Genomic DNA, 17,367 nt, shown 5'->3' on the forward strand with positions numbered 1-17,367 from the left:
TCTTCCTTGGTATCCAGCTATTAATATGTGCACAGGAGCAACATGAAATCCTTACATATGACTTAGAGCAGCAAATGTTCTTCAGAAGCTCATCCCTTCTCAGAAAATCCTGGTTGCACTACTCAACTTTGCTGTCTTCTGATGCCAGCTCCCACTGAAATTCATCACATTGCTGCCTCCTCTTTCGTATGGAATCATTGTGGCATAAATGCAGCTGAGTGCCCTCACATGTATTGTGCCTGCATTGCTGCACTAGAGAGAGCAGTGAGAAGGAAAGAAAAGAAAAAAAGTTATATTAGCATCCTGTGGAGGCCAAAACTGACCTAAAGGACAGATCAAGTAGATCGATTATCATTTGTGCATTCCACTTCGGGTGCCAAAAGGCATAATCAAACTAGAAAACTAAAAAAGAAAAAGTAAAACTAAACTCTAAGATGAACCTATCCTTGACAGAGAAGAGTACAATATATCAAAAGATTCATCTAGGCATATTTTAGATCAATTGTGCAGAGGGTGTTGCACAATCACTATCAGGTGCAGGAAGCAGAGATGACAGGGTACCTCTCACTGTCCATCATGCACGGGCATGAACTGCCACTGAAACAGAGGGGAGTTAACGAGTGGCCAAAAATGCCTTTTCTTAACAGCAGGTTTTCTCCAGACCAACTTTCAGTTTGACTCTCAAAAGGTCATCTTCTATATGGCAGTGGGGAAACTGTTAACACTACAAGTGCATCAAAACTTGGAGGATGCCTCAGCACCCACATGACATCCAATGGCCTGGTAGCCATGTGCATTTGGATGGTCATTTTAAATGACCTTCTACTGGCATATCTACCCTACATACGCTATGGCATAAGAGAATCGAGCTAATGGTCATTGTAACAAAAATTCATGATTAACTTACAAAGTAGTTCAACTAGTTATATCGAACATCTTTCCATAGACTTAGTTCCAAATCCATGCAGTTCTTCTATAGAAAATATCTTTTCATAGCATTTAAAGGACAACAAAGATCCATGCAATGCACATAGCTAAGGTTCCACAAAACAAATCTGAGTTTTCTCATTGCACACTGTCTTTTGAAACCATTACAGTTACATACATGCGTACTTGTTCGTCACGCTTGATTTTGAATCTTGGAAGTTTAGGTGTAGGCTTGCACCATTTGGCCAAATATTTGACCCCAAAATTTGGTTTTCTTTGATAATTATGCATCCCTTCTTGGGTACAACTGGTATACAGTATATATCATATTCGGAAAAGGGCTATGAACAAACTGCAACTCCACTTTTGGAGAGCTTTTTCTTTTCATACTACCAAGGTCTTTACAAAATTACATGCGTCAGCACTGTACATAGCAGCTCACGCATCATGCAGTGCTGCAATTCGAGATCTGAGAATGTCCAATCTCTTTGTTTGTGATTGGACATCTTGAGTTGTCCTTAGAAAGTTGGCCCTATTTGCTTCAACTTTCCTCTGGACATAGCTTCGCCTCTCTTCAATCTGGTTGTCTATGTAGTTCTTTCGCTCTTCTAACTCTTGCTTTGCAGTTCTCAGTCTTTCATCAATTTTGACTCGTTCGTAAATGTGTGTTACCAAGGAGACTGGGGAGAGATTGCCAGTCATAACAGGGAATGGTATTAGCATGCCATCCCTGCCACACATGGTGGTGTTAGTGCATGGGGGGAGTAGTTAGGCTTCATCCGATGCTTCATATATCAGGAAGCAAACAAACACACACTCACCGTGAACCATGGTCTTCACAACCTCTCCTGTGAATCACGCTTCCGTCAAGTGACACTCCACCTGATGTTAGTGCACTTCTTGCTTGCAGCAAATGCATGCGGGAATCATATACTTGAAGTTCTTCAAACAAGTTATAGAACAGTGAACCTCGAAGGCCATGCCCATCTGCAGTAAGTTGCAAATCCAGGTACTCATTATGTACATGTAACAAGTTTGCTGCATAACCAAGGAAACCAGGTGGGGATGCACCATCACTCAGCTGAGGATCTTTGAATTTCAAGACTTTTTGAGGGTGATTCTCGTCAAATCCATGTTCATAGCACCTGAAAAGAACGAAAGTATCAGGGTATTAAGGGGTTAGTATGAACATAAGAAGGCACCTTGAAGAGTTTTGTTGAAATGGTCCACTGGAGTATACCTCATTTCCTCAAGAACATACACACGAAGTTTCTCTTGCATGCTCTTCCTTTGACTATCTGCAAACTTGTAAAGACCCCACGTTTTGTCAACTTTCCCATCAACTTCATTGTGCTTTACTAACACATTTGCTGCTTCCCTTGTTTTGCATACTACTGCAAGCATGTTCTCCATGTCCACAAACTCAGCCAAAATCCTATTTCCACATGCAAAAAGTTGAGCTTTCAATAACATTGCTTCTGAAAGACACATATTAAGTATTACTATCCAAACACAAATAAGGCAGCCTAACCTGCTGAGTGAGGGCTTGTTTGTTGATGCAAGGAGGGCCACCACCCCCAATATATCTTTAACCTCAGGTCTACCTGTCTGCTGTGACAGGAACATTCCTGAGCATTGTGCTTCTAAAAGAAATTTAGCAGGTGCATTACAACTTGAAATTTTTCGGGCAATCTTTTCTTGTGTGCAATCATTCTTGTCCAAGTCATTGGTCTTGCCCGCATGCACCTTCAGCGACTTCTTTTCAAGAGCAGCTATTTCAACTGTTGGATAGTCCCATATGGCATAGTGTCAACTCTCTCTCTCTCTCTCTCTCTCTCTCTCTCTCTCTCTCTCTCCAGGGTACCTGCTCAGCAATGTAGGCATCACAGTAGACAGAGCTACAGCATTATGCAGAGCATGATGCCCTAGGGTACCTGCTCGGCAATGTAGGCATGGTCATATGTGACACATTCACGTCATGATTGCTCATTACGGATGAAGATTACTGTGTTGATTCAGTCAGGGGTACCTTGCAAAGTCATGGTGGATTCCATACACAGGGGGAGATATTCTATACTCTTTTCAGTTTCTCAGTTTTCCATATTCTTCATTTTCCATTTCAATTTATCATGTAGACCTAGACATAATTCTGTTTTCTTCTCTGATGAGAGATGACATGTCAGTTGTATTAGTTATGGTCTCATAGGCCATTCTGGCCTTCTAGAGTCATCCAACCAGCAAACAAAAGAAATATACACAGCTAATGAATAGACAAAATATGGCACCAGGCAGATTTTTAGAAAAACATTGGAAACGTGATCTGGATGAGGAAAGTGTGGAGATCATAGAAATCACAAAGGATCTTCAAGTGGATTATACAAGAGAGAATGCATTCAATACATTGGAATTTTACACCTTAAATTAGAAAGTCGCAGCATAACAGTTGGCTGTGAAAAATGACTATATAACACAAACTGAGAGAAAATAATACAAACAATAACATTAAACCTTGATAAATACAAGCAGTCTAGGCTAATCATGTGTCAGGAGCCTAGCTAGACAGCATAGAAGCATGTAAATATAGTTGCTGCAGCTGATATCTTGTCATTGAGCGGAGCATTGACAAACTGGGTGGGAGTCCTGTCTTAGCACTCAAAGGGCCTGAACAAGTACTTGCTCCTTTGTTTGTTAATGATCAATGTGTATAGAAATTGTTTTTGTGCTGTCTCTAGTAACAAGCCTAGAATGTTGGCTTGCTCTCAGTGGGGGGATTTTCAAAAAGGATAAAAAATTCATCTGATCCAGAGTGTAGAAATTAGGGCTGCATTTTCCAAAACTTAGATCACTAGATCTGGTGCATTATCCTGCAGCCACAGAGGTTCTTTCTATAGCAATCAGAGATCTAGCGGAACCAATCAGAAATAGGTCAATCCTTCGAATGATGTCCTTTTCTGATTTCACTGAGAAAACGGTGGACCTTGACAGCAGTTGTATGTTAGGATGAACTGATATGTTACTTTGATCACCCAAATAAGATTACGACAAAGGTTATGCCACAAAAGACCAGTCTCCTTTTCCTCTCCTTTTCCAATATGTTACTTACCACAATTAGGTACCCTCTTGTACCTCATCTTACGAGTAACCATTTATGTATATGCAGGGAAATATCAAAGACAAACCTTCCAGACGTGAAATTTTGTCCACTTCATGATCCCTTTTAGCAGTTAGACTCCTAAGCTCATCCTCTGCCTTCTTCACTTTGTTTGCATAGAGTTTTATATCCTTGTTTGCACTCTGATAAACAAGGTGGAATATTCTATCTTCATTATATACAAAATAAGATAGAATTTGGTGGTTGGAAAAATAACTAGCAAATTTACCTCAATTAGATTGATAATATCATCTGCCAGGGCTTCCAATTCAGCTTCTGAACCACTTGTATCCCGTATCATGAGTGGTGTCACATTGCTAGTCACATCATTATCAGAGGTGTTGCAATCATTTGATGGGGGTAAGATGCCACATACAAGATTGACCTGACCACATCAACGTTGTGTTTAGAAAGTTGATTTTCTGTTCTTTTTGGTCCTCATTTTTTCATAGAACTTCTACTAATGAAGAGTAAAGAACAGGAGGAAGTAAAAACTGGATTATAGTGTCCCCTTCTCACAGACGTGTAACTTACATTCTTGCAAAGTACGCCCTCAACCTGATGCACCAAACAACATCAGTCACAAGCCTATTCATGCTTAAGAAGAGGTCATGGGAATTGTACAATGCAAAAAATCCGCAGATTGTTCTCTCTTGCCAAAGGACATTATGGAGTTCATTGAGCGGAGATGCATGCTGAGGCAGGTGTTTCAGGGATGCTTTTTTTCTTCTCAAGGAAGAAGCCTTAACCACTGGATTGAAGAATCCAAATCACAAATTAGAATCAACATACCCATGCAGCTTTGAGTAACAAAACACATCGTGGCTTCTTTCCCAGGTATTATCATGAGCTTCTCTGAGCTTGTCCCCCTGTCATAACTGATGTGAAATCCAAAGGAATACACAAAAAAATGAAGACTCTAGAGTTGCAATGGAGAGAACTTATATTTTTCCTTCATTGGATAACAGCCCTCCACAAAAGCATCAGTTATCCAATACCAAATGTACTCTTCTATGAGTAACCTAGAAACCATGTTCAAGCAGGTTTGATAAAAAAGAGTGTGCTGTCCTTCTGAACAGATGTAAATGTGTTTGCAGTTTTGGGGACTGCAAAATTTGTGTCAGAAAACTATCTAAAGCCATGTGTTTAAGGATGAAGGCACAACTCTTTTCTTAACATAGGCTATCAGTATGAACCATTTTTCCCCAAAAAATAATGCATGGTCATGTTTTAAATTGCTTCAGTCAAGAAACATGTTTATAGGAAGTTACCTTTATTTCAACTGATTACATAACATTTTGACAAGCAAGGCTTTGAGTTAAGCATTTTGTCTGTAGAACAGATTAACTTGACTATAACTTAAACAATGTCGTCTACAAAGCCAAAATATTATACAAGCACATGACAGTGGTAAAAGCTTATTTACCTGAAGTTGTGCTTCAAGTTCGTGATATGTTGAGTGAAATATCTTATCACTCCAGAGACCAACTTTGTTAGGTAGTTTCAATGTGTGAATGCAGCATACACCCTCCTTAAGAGGATAGGCATTCTGTGGAGATGAATGGAGCATTATCATGTGTTGAGGACCATCCATCTTCCTGTCAACAAACCCATTTTCATCAACAATCTGGATTTTCACATCCTGAAGTATTCCTCCAGCACAATATTCTCTCTGGATCTGGTAACAAGCAAGGAAGGATATAAAAAAATGGCATGATAACTCCAATTAAAATTTTCTAATGTTCTAAAATCTACCATACCGCTGAGGATATCCAAAGAGTTCTGCGAAGAAGATAAAACTCTCTTTCATATAAACATATTTTATCTCCAGAGTAGACAGAAATTTTAGCTGCAGGCATGGACAAAACATGATGGTTAGTCTGGTGGTTATAAATTACTCTATTTGAATGGAAGTCAAAGGAATGTGCAGGCTCGATCAACTATTTAATTGATAAGATAAGAAACAACCAATAGTTTGCCTGCTCTCCTCCTAACATTATGGTTAACTTTATTGCAATAAAAATCTTCTACTTGACTGAATGAAGGAAACGTCGTGGCATGAGAGTTTAACAGTTCATAATTCTGCATATGTTTCCCAAAAAAAAGGGTTCCCATCCTCTTATTGTCCTCTCTCTCCCTTGCTAAGATTTATAACTAACTAGTACTCACCCTGAACCTGAATACTTAGCTCATCTAGGGAGGAGCATCCACACTGGTCATCTTGTCTTCTGCCCTAGGATTGTCCTTTCTCTACCTTGCTAAAGATTGACCACTAACTACTAGTCAAACTGAACCCCAAACAGTCTTCCAGTGTTCAGCTTATCTACGTAGGCACATCCCCATGGCTAAGACTGCAGAAAGAGGTTGGCCGAGATTAAACATGAAAGTAGCCATTAAAAAATGAGAGAAAGATGATAAAAATCCACATCAACTTGCACTAACCAAGGTGCCATTGCATAGGCATTGTGAAAACTTGTGTGGAGAATGCTGATTGGAGGCCTTCCTCTTGCTTCCACACTCTCAAAATGCCGTATTTCAAATGATTGTTGCTTCTTTTGTACGACAAGCACAAAATCCTCTCATCATCAATTTTTTAATTGTCCAATCACAGGGAAAATTTGGTCTCTTTTGTTTGCTTTTTGGTCTCAAGTGCTTGGACCCTCCATGCTCCCTAAAGACTAAGTCTTTGAAAACCCTAAATTGCCAGATTCAGTGCAGCCGCATATGAAAGCTGCTGCTTTTGGAATACATGGATATGTTGCCCATCTGAGAGGTCTTCTTCATTGGCAGCTTGACATAATTCATATAACAGATGTTCTCCCTAGACATGAGTTGCTTCCTTGACACACAATGGTTTCTTTTGTCTCCTTGTCAATCATTTATACTCTCTATAATGGCTTCTTCGTTCTCCTTGTCAGTCAACTAAACTGTTTGTAATTGTAATTGTACATACAATTTCCTTTCATGAAAAAAGGAAGGTGAGAGAAAGAGAGAAAATTTCTTTGAGACTCATGTTGCTCGCTTGGCTAAGCCTTTGACAGCTATGTGCCAACAGGTTTGGGTCACTGTTTGTAATTGTAATTGTACATACAATTTCCTTTCATGAAAAAAAGAAGGTGAGAGAAAGAGAGAAAATTTCTTTGAGACTCATGTTGCTCGCTTGGCTAAGCCTTTGACAGCTATGTGCCAACAGGTTTGGGTCACTGGAATTATGCCTGCATCATAGAACGAGGGCATTATTATTAAGTTGATCCCAAAGTTTCCCTTGCCTTCGATGCTTAAACATTGGAGACCGATCTTGTTGATGTCGCATGTATGGGATCTTTCTCCAAGGTGTTGGTTAATCACCTTCATGAGCATCTCTGTAACCAGCCTTCCTCCTCGGATAGGGTGGTAAATCCCTGATTACAACTTAATTACAGCAGCAAACAATAAATACAAATCTGAAAATTAAAATTTACCTACTGATCTTGGACAATGCACACCCGATTGGCCCTAAAATTGGCGCCCCTTTTGGTATTTCTTTAGCTTTATTGAGAAAAATTAGATTTACAATGGGATTCTCCCAATCTCTTTCGGTATTTCAACTCCCCTTGCTGTCCAAAGTGACCAGCAAGTCTTCAATCTATTTTGCCCCTTGATTCGGGCACTCAATTGGCCTTCACTCACTTCATAGACGATGGAAATGCCCCAAATTCAACGGCTGGCTAGTCCTCCACTTGAATTCAGCTGAAATTCACCTTCAGCCTTGTTGAATCCAAGCCTTGGAGCTTCCAATTTTTGGCACGCTTCCCAAGGCAACTCTTAAACCCTAATTTCTGCTGTAAATTAGGGTTTAGGGTTTACATCAGAGAAATTTGCAATTTCTCAGCCTCCAAGGGTCCAAATGCTGAGATCTTCAGAGCAAGGTTGTGAAATGGCTGGGAGATGAGAGGGAAAGATGTAGAGAGAGAAAATTCAGAGTTTTGTTGCGAAGAATGATTGAAAATCGGTCAAGTGCAGCTTTTGCCCTGCCACAACAGCATGTAGATGCAAAGAACTGAAGAAAATCAGTCATTTACTTTTGCTGCCCTGCCTCAACAGCATGTAGATGCAAAGAATTGAAGGAAATCAGTCATTTACTATTGTTGCCTTGCCTCAACAACCTGTAGATGCTGTTTTTTGCTGTTGATTGGTCTTCTTTTGCCCCTAGCTGCCTCAGAAGGTCCTCCAATGGCTGCAAATCAAACCAGCAACCTCCCCTTTCTCTCTCTTGCAGGTTGAATTTATGAAATTGCCTCTCTCCAGCCTCTAAAGACGTTTTTCACTCTTGCATGGGCATTTTTCATAAGTGGCAGTCTTCCCAAATGGTTTTTCCAGTATTTTCCATAATTAAATATTAATTTTCAGTCTTAAAATACTGAAAATTAATCTAATAATTATTTTGGTGCCCTGAAAAAAATTTGACTAGCCAATAATTAAATTGGCTAGGTAACTTTCATTCCCGAGTATATCTACGTCATCTTTGACCATCAGATTGGTGTTAGGTACCATTGAACGCCACTTTTCTAGTGTCACCAATTGACACTTATGGCCAAATGGGACATGACCTAGGCCAACAACTGGCACCAGATACCACCAAGTACCTGTGCGGCATAACATATAGCAACTTTTGCCTGTTGACATCCTGTGATTTCTTCGGGTCTCGCGCTCGTAAATTTACTTTAACCCCAATTGCACCTCACATGTGTATAATTTAGTTAATCATGTGATTAAAAATTAATCCACATGTTAAGTAAGATTTCAAAAATACATGTCCTCATGATAATCCTCCCCCTTGAAATCCTTGCAATCGTCCTCGATTGCATTGCCAAATGCATCAAAAGCAAAGTACTAGATTGGAATTTCCATAGGGCATCATGGTCAACACAACATTGCGCATTGTTGTTCAACCATTCCTATATCCAACATATGAAATAAAGTCCATTGCAATGCTCTGCCAAGGCGATTTGTAATAAGCAAGACCCAGTAACTTTTGCCTATCGTGCTTTGTCTTTTGGCATACGATGCATGTCTTAACAAATTGTTCTACATCATGCCTTAAAGCTGGCCAATAAAAGAAATGCTCCACTGCCTTGACCATGGCATCAATACCTCTGTGTCCTGCATATTGAGGAACATGACTTTCAGTGATAACTCTAGGCCTTAACTGCTTTGTGACACATAGTCATCCATGCATTCTCAGAAATCCATCTCTTAACATAAAGTGTTCATGCCTTTGGCCATTGCAAAGCTAATCATAAACATTAGCAAAGTCCGAATCAGCAACATATTGCTCTTTCATGGCATCCAACTCAGTGTAATAAACCATGCTGACAGCTGAAATTTGTGGCTTACGTGACAGTGCATCAGCCACAACATTCTTTTTACCATCAATATGTACAATTTGAAAATGAAACATAGAGAGAAAATTTGCCCATTTCATATGCTTCTCTAACAACTTTGTCGGCGTCAGAAAGTACCTCAAAGTTTGATGGTTTGTCTGCACTGTAAAATCAACCCCCAACAAATAATGTTTCCACGTAGACAGTGCATGAATTACAGCCAAGAGCTCTTTCTCATAGACCTACAAATTTTTTTCTGCACCGTGGAGAATTCGGCTCTCATAGGCCACAACTCAGCCGTCCTGCATCAGAACAACCCCAATGCTATTACCACATACATCACATTGAACTATGAATGACTTCCTTAGATTGGGCAACACAAGGACAGGATCTGAAGTCATCTTTTCCTTCAACTTTTCAAATGCTGAAATTTTCACTACTGTCCATCTAAATGGCACATCCTTCTTCTGCAAGGTATGCAATGAAGATATAATTCCAGCAAACTCGCATACATACTTTCTGTAGTTTGTTGATAGTAGGCTAAAGATGGAACTGATGGTCCTAAGGTAGAATGTCTAGCATAGGCTTCAAAAAATAAAGAATCAAAAGGAGGTTGCTTGGAAAGATAGGATAATAGATCCACCCTCAGTTGGTTGACATTTTGCACATGAGACAAAACCTTTAATTATCTTTGATTTAAAATCACAGAATTCAACATAGGATGCCAAGAATCCTCTCGACAATCAGCTACTCTAGAAGAATACTTTTGAAACATTTCATCAATTTGAAGCTCCAACTGGTGTAATTGGAGAGTGGAGTAATAGACTTCAAATGTGGTGATCACTATTTTTCATACTTTTGTTAGTCATAGATTAGTAGACTTGGTACTTGTTAGTGAAAAGAAAGTAAATTAGCACGATAGAGATGAAAATGTGCTAGTGATACATAATAAAAAATGATTAAGAAAGTAAATTCACTTTTATTTATATTCTATTTTCAACCTAGTGTAAATATAAAATGACACAATCCAAGTACAAACATTGAATAGTTGAGAATAGATGCTTCCTAAAAGCGCTAACAATTTTTGTATACTTGTAAATTTGAGAACTAATTGTTAAGTAACTATTTAGATTGCACATGAGGTTGAACCCAAGAAGTTGCGGATCTCATGCACATTCCTCAAAGGTGGCCATGATCGTATTGCTTCAACCCTTGTAGGGTCCATGTGAATACCATCAACCGATACAATATGCCCCAAAAAGTAGATTTCATGAAAGAACAATTCACTTTTCTTGTCATTGATAACCAACCTATGGTCACACAATTCATTAAACACAATGTCCAAGTGTTTTCTATGCTCTGCCTCATTCTTTGAATAGACAATCATGTCATCAAAGAAAGTGTCCACAAATCCTCTATGCGGCTTGAAGATACGATCCATCATCTGATTAAAAGTGACAGGAGCATTTGTAAGTCCAAAAGGCATAACAAGAAACTCATACAATCCAAAAGATGTCTTAAGCACATCTTCTGTTCTAGTGCATATTTGATGATACTCACTTTTCAAATCTATACGGTTAAATATGACTGCCCCTTGTGATCTATCCATAACATCATCGATCCGAGGAATCAGAAAGCGATTCTTTATTGTGATCTTGTTCAGAGCACGATAATCAATGCACATACGCCATGAACCATCCTTTTTCTGCACCAAAAGCATTGGAGAATAAAAAGGAGATGAGCTAGGCTGAATCAATCATTTTTCTAACAGCTCATTTACTTGACTCATAATCTCCTCTTGTTGGGCTGCACTGACTCAGTAGGGTGGCTTATTAGGTGGCCTACTTCCATGGATAAGATCTATGCCATGATCTTTTGGCCTTTGAGACGGTAGCTACCGTAGAAGTGACTGAGAGAAGCAATCAGGATACATTTTCAGAAATGACATGCGATTCTTCTCTAACTTAGACATGTTTCCAACATTCTCACTATCATCTTTATCCTTAGTAAAAACCAAGTACACTGAAATATGATTTTTCATTACTTTAGAAATGGCAACTATAGATACAACAGGGACAGATTCACCTTTCAATTTTACATCAAGTGTGAGTGCCTTTCCCTTATGCTGAATAGTGAACTTTTTTTTGCACGAGAATCAATCATTGCATGCATACGGTGACACCATGGCATACCAAGCAATACATCACAACCCTCAAGTGGAGCAATGAAGAACACTTCACTGTCCACATATCCTTGTATGTGCAACCGAAGGCTTCCAATGAGCGGTGTGACAGGCTCTGCATGGCCTTTACATGCCATCCCAACTTCCCCAATGGGTCGCATCTCATACTCTCTGATGTCTAGATGGGCGGCCATGTCAACAGAGATGAAGTTGGCTCATGCACCATTATCAAAGAAAATCAATGCATATTGATCCCTAATTTTTCCCCATGCTCTGCACAACTCAGTAGCATCATCATTGGGATGATCACTAACAACATCAGGCACCAATCCCACTGATGTTTTAGGCTTCTTTACTTTAGAATCTCCCTGATTTTCTGATTTTCCAGCTTGCTGCCTATTGAGACAGTCCCTTGTAATGTGACCCTCCTGTTCACAAATAAAACATCTATTTACAGCCATCAGTTCCCTACGTTGTGTCAATGTTTTCGAGCCCTTTATTTGTTGTTTTGGCCTCTTTTCAAGCTGATATTCAGATTTGCCCCTTTTCTCAACCTTAAACAACCTTTTATTCGGCTTCTCCCCACTCTCTAGGAAGCCCGAATCCTTCCCACGCAGCAAGGCATTGGCTATAGCAATAGTCTCTATAAGCTGAGACATGCTAGACATTGTGGATTTAATACAAAAATCCCAGATTTGTTTGGGTAGGCCACATACATATTTTTCCACTTGCTCATGAAAGGGTATGGGGTGATAAGAAGTAATGGGCAGCAATGCATCCCAAAACTTCTTATTATATTGCTCCAAATTCTTACATTCCTTAGCATCCAGCTTATTCCGAGCTGTCATGATGTCCACCTCAAAGGTACTTGTCAACCAATTTGATGCAAACATTGCTTGAACTGTACCCACGTTGACGGTGCTCTACCTCGCATCAAAATAGTGGACTACCACTGTAATGCATTCCCTTTCAAGAAAGTGGCTGCTTTTCGAATCTTTGAGGACTTTGTAAAGTTCCCCCTTGAATAGGCTGCATTAAGCTGCTGAATGAAAGTCAAAGCTTTTAGCCTATTTTGTATACCGTTGAAGGACTCAAACTTCACTCCTTTTCCACCCTCATTATAGTCTTTTGCTGCCCCTTTCGATGTCAAGCTGTCATGCACTGGCTGCTACAAAAAGGGTGCATTTGCTGAATTTACATCAAAACCAACGCCAAATGGAGCATTTGCATGACCAACATTCATTCCTCGAGTCCCATAAGCATTCGGGGGTGCAGATGCAATACCAAATATGCTACTTTGTGCCCCAAGCATCAAGCCAATGCTGCCATATATAGGGTTTTGCATATTTCCAGCCTTACCTGAATACATTGGGCCTTGCACTCCATGCACTGGTTGTTGCATACCATAGGGATTTGTGCCATACATTCCCGTATGAAGTCCTTGTCCAGCCATAGCATGAAAAATTGTGCTTCCACCAAAATATCCTGGCTGCCCCATCATAGCATGCACACCTCGCTGTCCAAAATCCATTGGGTTGGCACTTCCGTGATGGCCTTGCATTTGCATTCTTGCCGCGATTTGAACCCAGGTCGCTAGGGTGAAAGCCAAGTATCCTAACCGGACTAGATGACAATGGAACCATGTAACCAGCTTTTCTCCTTGGATAGGGTGGTAAATCCCTGATTACAACTTAATTACAGCAGCAAACAATAAATGCAAATCTGAAAATACAAATTTATCTACTGATCTTAGACAATGCACACTCGATTGGCCCCAAAATTGGCCCCCCTTACGGTATTTCTTTAGCTTTATTGAAGAAAAAGTTGATTTACAATGGGATTCTCCCAATCCCTTTTGGTATTTCAACTCCCCTTGCTGTCCAAAGTGACCAGAACGTCTTCAATCTATTTTTTCCCTTGATTCGGGCACTCAATTGACCTTCACCCACTTCATAGACGATGGAAATGCCCCAAATTCAATGGCTAGCTAGTCTTCCACCTGAATTTAGCTGAAATTCACCCTTAGCCTTGTTGAATTCAAGTCTTGGAGCTTCCAAATTTTGGCACGCTTCCGAAGGCTCCTGCTAAACCCTAATTTCTGTTGTAAATTAGGGTTCACAGCATAGAAATTTGCAATTTCTCAACCTCCAAGGGTCCAAATGTTGAGATCTTCAGAACAAGGCTGTGAAATGGCTAGGAGATGGGAGGGAAAGCTGTAGAGAGAGAAAATTCAGAGTTTTGTCGCGAAGAATGACTGAAAATCAGTCAAGTGCAGCTGCTGCCCTGCCACAACAGCATGTAGATGCAAAGAACTGAAGAAAATCAGTAATTTACTACTGCTGCCCTGCCTCAACAGCCTATAGATGTTGTCTCTTGTTGTTGATTGGTCTTCTCTTGCCCCTGGCTGCCTCAGAAGGTCTTCCAATGGCTGCAAAATCAGACCAACAGCTTCCCCTTCCTCTCTCTTGCAGGCTGAATTTATAAAAATGCCTCTCTCTAGCCTCTAAAGACGTTTTTCAGTCTTGCATGGGCATTTTTCACAAGTGGCAATGTTCCCAAACGGTTTTGCAAGTATTTTTTACAATTAAATATTAATTTTCAGTCTTAAAATACTGAAAACTAATTTAATAATTATCTCAGTGCCCTGAAAAATAATTTGACTGGCCAATAATTAAATTGGCTAGGCAACTTCCATTCCGGAGTGTCTTTGCGCCATCTCTGACCATCAGATTGGTGTTAGGTACCATTAAACACCACTTCTCTAGTGTCATCAACTGACACTTATGGCCAAATGGATGATCTAGGGCAACAATTGGCATCAGATACCACCAAGTATTTGTGCGAAAAAACATATAGCAACTTTTGCCTTTGACATCCCGTGAATTCTTCGGGTCTCGAGCTCGTAAATTTACTCTAATCCCAGTTGCACCTCATAGGGGCATCATTTACTTAATCATGTGATTAAAAATAAATCCACATGTTAAGTGAGGTTTCAAAAATACATGTCCTCATGACATCTCCCTTCCATTGTGCATCTGATTCAGTATGGCTTGATGAAGGGCGCAAATATACTGTGTAGCATTCTAAATGAGTAGAAGGATATTAACTATGTGCAACACTCAAATCAAGAGGTTGTTCTTATAACATTAGATTTGGAAAAGGCCTTTGATAATTTGGAATGGTTCTCTTTGGCTGAGCTCATGTAGACTATAAGTTTCACGCCTAGCATGTCTCACTTGATATATACTAGTGGCAGGGACACCTCTTCTCAAGTCATGTTGAACGCTGGGGTTGCTAAGCCCTATGCTGCCTCTAAGTCCCTTGTTTTTGGCCTTGCTACCCATCTTGTTCTCACAATGTTGTCACATTTGGCTAATAAAATTGAAAGCTTATTGGATAATCTCTGTGTGAGATGGAAGGATCGAGGTGCAACTGAGGTTCAGTAGACAGTGTGAGAGTGAGAGACAAAGTGAAGCACGAAACCCAAGAGAATAGGCTGAAAGAGTGTAACCAGAAAGTACAAAGTACAACCCTTAAACCTTAGGGTTGTAGGGGGTGTTCACACCCGACACACACTAAGTGCCCATAAGTGTGTAACATAAGCACATAAGCACATACGACAATAAGACTATAAGTATGGGGGAAAAAACCTCTCCTAGTGAGAGTAAAAAGTGCCCCAGTGTCCTACTGATCACCGACACTCCCATATGAGCGTAGGCGTAAGTGAGGCGTGAGTCAAATACCCAACAAACCCCCCTGGAGTGAAGAGTGATCAAGAGTACAAGGATCATCTGCCACCAAAGGATATCAAATTTAAAGCATCGCGAAATGCTTTAAATTTGTCACGAGGAAGAGCTTTGGTGAAGATGTTTACCACATTACTGGTGGTAGGACAATAGACAAGGCTAATATCACCTGCATGTAGCCTCTCTCTAACAAAGTGATAATGGATCTCAATGTGTTTCGTGCGAGCATGAAACAGTGGGTTCCGTGCCACTGCAATGGCACTCTGACTGTCAGTGAACAAAGAAGTAGGCTCCGTAACAGATACATCCAAATAAGCTAGCAAGCGTCTAAGCCATACGCATTCAACTGTGGTAGTGAAAGCTGCCTTGTATTCAGCTTCACATGACGATGTGGCAACAATGGATTGTTTCTTGCTAAGCCAAGAAATGCAAGAAGAGCCAAGAAAGAAACAATTGCCACTAGTGGAGTGACGTGTATCATAATCACCAGCCCAATCAGAATCACTGTAAGCATGTAACTGCAGTGGTCTCCCCTTGGCATAAAGCAACCCAAGAGATCGAGTACCCTGCAAGTAGCGAAAAACACGCTTGACAACTTGCCAATGTGACATGCGTGGCTGATGCATATACCTGCTCAAAGCTGAAACTGCAAATTGTATGTCCGGCCTAGTGTTGCATAGATAGATAAGACATCCAACTGCAGGAGCATATGTATGTATATCAAACAAATCACTGTCATCATGTAATGACAGTTTCAGTCCAGGTTCCATGGGAGTACAAACTGACTTGCAATCCTGTAAGCTAAACTTCTCAAGAAGCTGCCCAATATACCTTGATTGTGATAGCCCAATACCTCGAGCATCATGTATGAACTGGATGCCCAAGTAGTAATGCAAAACTCCCAACTCAAACATGTCAAAAGTTTGCTGCAAATTTTGTTTGAATGCTGAAATCTGATCAGCATGTGTTCCAGTGAGCAAAAGGTCATCAACATAAAGACATATAATCAGTATAGATCCCCCTTCTTTACATACGTAAAGGGTAGACTCAGATGAGCTGTTTAGAAACCCTTGACCAAGCAAGAAAGCATCTATTTTTGCATACCAAGCTCTAGGAGCTTGTTTCAAACCATATAGTGCCTTTTTGAGCTTGCATATCAAATGTTCTGAGCCTTCAACAGCAAAACCAATGGGCTGCTGTACATAAACTTCCTCCTGAAGTTCCCCATGTAAAAATGCAGTCTTGATATCTAGCTAATGCACTGTCCAACCATAATGTGCAGCCAAAGCAATCATAGACCTGATGGTCGTCATACGGGAAGTAGGAGCAAATGTCTCCTCATAATCAATGCCCTTTTTCTGTGCGTAGCCTTTAGCTACAAGCCGTGCCTTGTATTTATCAATGGATCCATCTGCTTTCCTTTTCAGTTTGTAGACCCATTTCGTTTCAATGGCTTTCTTCCCAAATGGCAAGGACACCAAATCCCAAGTTTGATTCTTAGTAATAGAATCTAATTCAGCTTGCATGCTGCCATCCAATGCACACTGTGTTGTGCATCCTCATAACATTCAAGCTCTTCATTATCAAAAGTACTTGCTGCCACAATAAACTCCATGGTATGTGCTGAATCATGCAAACGAGTTTGCCTTCTAGTACGACCAGCCATGGGTGCATCCAAAGGACTATCTTGCATAGTCTGCAAATACCATCTAGGTAACTGTCTAGCAATCTGACTATGTGCAAGCTCTTGCTGAATTTCAGTTTCAGCATGATGCTGACTATTCCGATCAGCCAATGGCTGAATTTCTGCACTTTCCATAGGAGCAGCTAGCTGAACATTGGGTTCATTTTCTGAAGCTCCAGCTGAATCACCAAAAGTAATGGGCAGCAGCCCTTCAAAAACATCACGGGCAGCCTGATATGTGTCCAAACCAGCCAAGGATAATTCTGATTTTTCATCAAAAACAACATCCCTGTTGACAAAAACCTTCTTTGTAA

At 40.3% G+C, this 17,367-nt stretch overlaps 1 protein-coding gene across 4 annotated transcripts in view; it reads right to left on the reverse strand.

Moving 5' to 3' along the window:
• Positions 1 to 1,022: 1,022 nt before the first annotated feature.
• GMI1 (gamma-irradiation and mitomycin c induced 1) overlaps positions 1,023 to 17,367 on the reverse strand; it is a 214,712-nt gene continuing 198,367 nt past the window's right edge. For 2 of the 4 annotated variants that reach the window (XM_087701027.1, XM_087701028.1), the window contains exons 31-39: positions 5,839 to 5,927; positions 5,505 to 5,756; positions 4,613 to 4,636; positions 4,308 to 4,463; positions 4,107 to 4,221; positions 2,459 to 2,708; positions 2,168 to 2,362; positions 1,749 to 2,072; positions 1,024 to 1,657 (exon numbers count right to left, since the gene is read on the reverse strand). In XM_087701027.1, the coding sequence (XP_087557153.1) occupies positions 1,366 to 1,657; positions 1,749 to 2,072; positions 2,168 to 2,362; positions 2,459 to 2,708; positions 4,107 to 4,221; positions 4,308 to 4,463; positions 4,613 to 4,636; positions 5,505 to 5,756; positions 5,839 to 5,927 (1,697 nt within the window). In that variant the 3' untranslated portion in view covers positions 1,024 to 1,365. Of the gene's footprint in view, positions 1,658 to 1,748; positions 2,073 to 2,167; positions 2,363 to 2,458; positions 2,709 to 4,106; positions 4,222 to 4,307; positions 4,464 to 4,612; positions 4,637 to 5,504; positions 5,757 to 5,838; positions 5,928 to 17,367 lie in introns of all 4 variants that reach the window. The other 2 variants (XM_087701024.1, XM_087701026.1) reach the window with 2 other exon arrangements.

Source organism: Lygodium microphyllum, chromosome 19 (assembly GCF_053477565.2).
Source record: "Lygodium microphyllum isolate KBCC chromosome 19, Lygodium_microphyllum_v1.1.10, whole genome shotgun sequence".
Taxonomy (NCBI): Eukaryota; Viridiplantae; Streptophyta; class Polypodiopsida; order Schizaeales; family Lygodiaceae; genus Lygodium; species Lygodium microphyllum.